Genomic DNA, 4,636 nt, shown 5'->3' on the forward strand with positions numbered 1-4,636 from the left:
ATGGGTCACACTTGCGCCCCACCCGCGAAAGGCTCCCAGGCCCGCCTCTCTTCGCCCGGCCGCAGGGCCTGGTCCTACCTCCGGCGGCGGCGGCTCAAGGGCCGCCAGATCTCTCGCCAGACCCCCGCAGTGGGTCGGACTCCAGGGGGTTTTGAGCCAGGCCGTTCCCGAGCAGGCCGCGCCGGGGCCGCCTCCGCCTCCCGGAGGCCGGCACCCTCGCTCCAGACCCGGCCTAGCCCTACGGGACTCCCACGACCGGCGCAAACACAGCACGCCCCACCCGGAACTACAACTCCCGTGAGCCTGCGGGGCTCTGGTGCGCGACCGGACGCTCCACGTCGGTCCCCGGCGCCGCCAAAGACACCTGCGTTGCCCCGTCAGTCCGCGAGGTTCCAGGTCCGCGAGCCTTGTGGAAACCGTCTCCCTCCCTCCCCGCCCGCGAAACACCAGCACCTTCCGGGCGTCGCCTTTGGTCCCACGCCCGGAAGTCGTAAAGATGGCCACAAAAACTGGAGGCTAGAGGGACCGAGGCATGCCTTCCCTGTCCTCACTTCCGCCGGAAGTGACCTCCGGTCTCCCGTGCCCTTTCCTTTCTGCACGCGCGGGCGCCCTGGACCGGGTACTCCGGGCGCGAGTACGACCACAATGGCGGCCACCACCCTGCTGCGCGCGACGCCCCTCTTGAGCGGTGAGGGGGCGGGGAAGGCGATGGCGGCCCGGGACGCTTGGGGCGTCGTCCGGAGTGGCCGGGCTCGGACCCGCGCTCTGATTCCAAGCTTCTTCCCCGGCAGGTCTCGGCACCGGCCCGACCCCGCTGTTGCAGGGTCTGTTGCGGCCGCTGAAGGCCCCGGCACTGCCCCGCTTGTGCCGCGGCCTGGCCGTGGAGGCCAAGAAGACCTACGTGCGCGACAAGCCCCATGTGAACGTGGGCACCATCGGCCATGTGGACCACGGCAAGACCACACTGACCGCGGCCATCACGAAAAGTAAGCGGGGTTGGTTGGGGACGTCCGGCAACGCCCTCTCTGCTGGCGGGACCCGGAGCCGGGGAGGTGCTGCTGGAGGTGGCGTGGCCCCAGGGGCCAGAACTTGGGCGAGCGGTGGGCGGGAAGATGCAGGAAACACATTTCCCCTGCACACAAAAGTGTTTGCGATGCAGAAGTTGGGGAGCCCGAGTGGCTTCTTTCTAGCCGTGGCCGGTGCTCTGTAAGCAGAGGCTTTTACCCTAGAGAATTCGCAGGGCTGGACCTTGAGGCCTTTTAACGTTTCTTTCTGACCCCAGTTACCTCTGCTCAGGAGCTGAGGGAGGGGGTCAAGGAAGCGTTATTCCCCCAGACCGTCCTTTGGGTAGGTGGAGAGATTCAGGGGTGTGGCTTGAGCCTTGCCTCTACTCCTGGAACTTTACCTGAGAGGTTTATTCTCTTCCTTCCCCTTAGTTTTAGCCGAGGGAGGTGGAGCCAAGTTTAAGAAATATGAAGAGATTGATAATGCCCCTGAAGAGCGAGCCCGTGGAATCACAATCAATGCAGCTCACGTGGAGTATAGCACTGCCGCCCGCCACTATGCCCACACCGACTGCCCAGGTCACGCAGATTACGTAAAGGTGAGAGAGTTGCTGGGTGTGGGGCCAGGGGCTGTCTCCTGCCAGGAAAAACGTTGGACTGGTGGGGGAGGTTAGGATATTCAAGGTGTGTGGGTTGAGGTCACGGATATCTGGGCACGGCCACTCCAAGGTGGGTGGTAAGGAGATGGCAGAGAAAGGTGGGCCTTGGTTCCTAACCGCTGTGCTTGGCTAGATGGACGTGGAGCTGAGGAGGTCCTTGAACTAGGCTGTTTCCTCTCGTACCCAGAATATGATCACGGGCACCGCCCCCCTCGACGGCTGCATCCTGGTGGTGGCGGCCAACGACGGCCCTATGCCCCAGACCCGAGAGCATTTGTTGCTGGCCAGACAGGTACTCAGAGCCTGGGGAGGGGTGGAGAGAGGAAGAGTGGGGAGTCGGTCCATTCAGGACACCATGTCTCCGTTTCCCGTCCACAGATTGGAGTAGAGCACGTTGTGGTGTACATAAACAAAGCAGATGCCGTCCAGGACTCGGAGATGGTGGAGCTGGTGGAGCTGGAGATCCGGGAGCTGCTCACTGAGTTTGGCTACAAAGGGGAGGAGACCCCGGTCATCGTAGGCTCTGCCCTCTGTGCCCTTGAGGTGAAGGCGGGCTCAGGCAGGGGCTGCTGGTGGCAAAGGATGGGGCTGGAGGGGCATCCGGAGCTCTGCTGGGAGTGGGGGGAGTGTCTCTTAGTAAGAGAAGCAGAATGAAAATGAGTCCTGTCACCTCCCCCACATAGCAACGTGACCCTGAGCTAGGCCTGAAGTCTGTGCAGAAGCTGCTGGATGCTGTGGACACTTACATCCCAGTGCCCACCCGGGACCTAGAGAAGCCTTTCCTGCTGCCTGTGGAGTCCGTTTACTCTATTCCTGGTGAGGACCGTGTGTTCACTTGCACTCCTCTCTGGTGGTAGCCTGGCCCCGGGTCCCTGAGGTCGTGTTCTGTTTCTTCCCAGGCCGGGGCACGGTGGTGACAGGCACACTAGAGCGTGGCATTCTGAAGAAGGGAGACGAGTGTGAGTTCCTGGGACATAGCAAGAACATTCGGACCGTGGTGACAGGTACAGGAAAGATGCCTTGGGACCCCGGGGGCTGGCTCCACGATTTCCCCTTGTAGCTCCTTGGAGTCTTCCCTCCGTCCTTGATCCTCCTCCCTGGTCTCTTCTGCTCCTTCCTAGGCATTGAGATGTTCCACAAGAGCCTGGAGAGAGCAGAGGCAGGCGACAACCTTGGGGCCCTGGTCCGAGGCTTGAAGCGGGAGGACCTGAGGCGTGGCTTGGTCATGGCCAAGCCAGGGACCATCCAACCCCACCAGAAGGTGGAGGCACAGGTGAGGGCTCCAGGGGATGGGGGGCATCACTGAGCCAGACTGTCCTCTGCAAAGAGGCAGGGTTTCCAGCCAAGCACAGCTTCACCCTTGCTGCTCTCTCTTCCAGGTTTACATCCTCAGCAAGGAGGAGGGTGGCCGCCACAAGCCTTTTGTGTCTCACTTTATGCCGGTCATGTTCTCTCTGACTTGGGACATGGCCTGTCGTGTCATCTTGCCACCAGGGAAGGTATAGTGCGTATAGGGAACGTGAAAGAGTGGCAGAGACACTCTTCATACCACCTCTACCTCACTCGTGGTGCCAAAGATGTGACAACACGGGTGACTTTTCCTTGACTGGTGTAGATGAAGCTAGTGATAGATGGGTCTGACCCAGTGGGTTTAGGAGAAGTCAGTCTTCATCTAGTATTGCCTGGGTGAACTTAGCCATGCTAGCATTTACCCACAGAAAGATCTCCCAGAAAAGCATTCTCCCTTGAAGAATTATACTGTGCATAACAGCTCAGAGAAGTCTTGTGACCAAGAAACCTGCATGGCCTAGTTTCCTTTCAACATTGGACCTTAGGAACACTGGTCACAAGTCCTTTGGTCTTCAAATATGTTTACCTCTGGTGGTGGCTAGAGTGAAGCTGTCCCCAGAAAGGATCTCCCTGCTGCCATTTCCTGTAACTTTTAACCTTGGTAGGCAGCAGTTGGGGGAAAGGTGCCCCGAGGGCCATGCCTGAACCCTGTCTCTGCCCTGTCCAGGAGCTTGCCATGCCCGGGGAGGACCTGAAGCTCAGCCTAATCTTGCGGCAGCCCATGATCTTAGAAAAAGGCCAACGTTTCACCCTGCGAGATGGCAACCGGACCATTGGCACTGGCCTCGTCACGGAGACGTCGGCCCTGACTGAGGAAGACAAGAACATCAAATGGAGTTGAGTCTGGACTCTGCTTAGGCTCTCTTGAGTTTGAGGCTGCACTGGCCAGCGTTCTCTCCTGCTTCGATGCCCCCTTCCCAGGGCATGGGCTGCTGCCTAGCAGTGCAGCTAGACGCACGCTTCTCCTGGTCAGGAGGGGCCCACGGCCTGCCAGGTGAGGTAGGTCAATAAACTGTTCTGTGAATAGGGAGCTTGTGTGTCTCGTGTCCTTGGTCTAAGTTGGAGAGGATGGAGGAGTATAAACGGGGAGCCTGGGACACGTGAGCTTGTGTGCTGCCCTTCAGTTCACATCTGTGGTACCGTTTTGGAAAAGCTTTGCGTTTTCAAGTGGTCCGAACCGCTGGGACATAAGGAGAGGAGGAAAGCTGGTCTAGCAGATTGGGTAGGATCGTCTAGCAAAGTGCCATGGCAGGATACTGCTGGCTGTCCTGGGGGAGACGCAGCATGGGTTCGGCTGAGGTGCCAGACACACGTCCCGTGCCCGGGGAGTAGTTACGAGGCTGTTAATGTCTACCTGCCCTCATCTAAGCGCTAAGATACCGGAGGCTGCAGCTCACCTCCAGGACCAACACCCAGCACCTAAGGAGGTCCCTGAACTAGCCTGTGTGCTTGATAGGTTATCCCCACTATATATTACCAATTCCAAACACAGGACAATCTTCAATTGGACATTTCATTTTATAACTTTAAAACCTTCAAAGATGAAGGTTTAGAGCATGTACCGAGATTTAAAATTAAGGAGAGGACTTTTTACCAGATAAATGGGGAGTAAAATGCTTGAAA

The 4,636-nt window shown here is 58.6% G+C and overlaps 1 protein-coding gene across 1 annotated transcript; it reads left to right on the top strand.

The window, feature by feature from the left end:
• TUFM (Tu translation elongation factor, mitochondrial) lies at positions 1 to 4,043 on the top strand. The gene is made up of 10 exons (XM_049639373.1): positions 1 to 688; positions 792 to 986; positions 1,437 to 1,603; positions 1,851 to 1,955; positions 2,042 to 2,206; positions 2,347 to 2,479; positions 2,563 to 2,667; positions 2,785 to 2,936; positions 3,043 to 3,162; positions 3,681 to 4,043. Exons 1-10 carry the CDS (start codon positions 1 to 3, stop codon positions 3,852 to 3,854), a joined length of 2,004 nt encoding a protein of 667 aa, XP_049495330.1. The 3' UTR covers positions 3,855 to 4,043.
• Positions 4,044 to 4,636: the final 593 nt, after the last annotated feature.

Source organism: Panthera uncia, chromosome E3, assembly GCF_023721935.1.
Source record: "Panthera uncia isolate 11264 chromosome E3, Puncia_PCG_1.0, whole genome shotgun sequence".
NCBI lineage: Eukaryota > Metazoa > Chordata > Mammalia > Carnivora > Felidae > Panthera > Panthera uncia.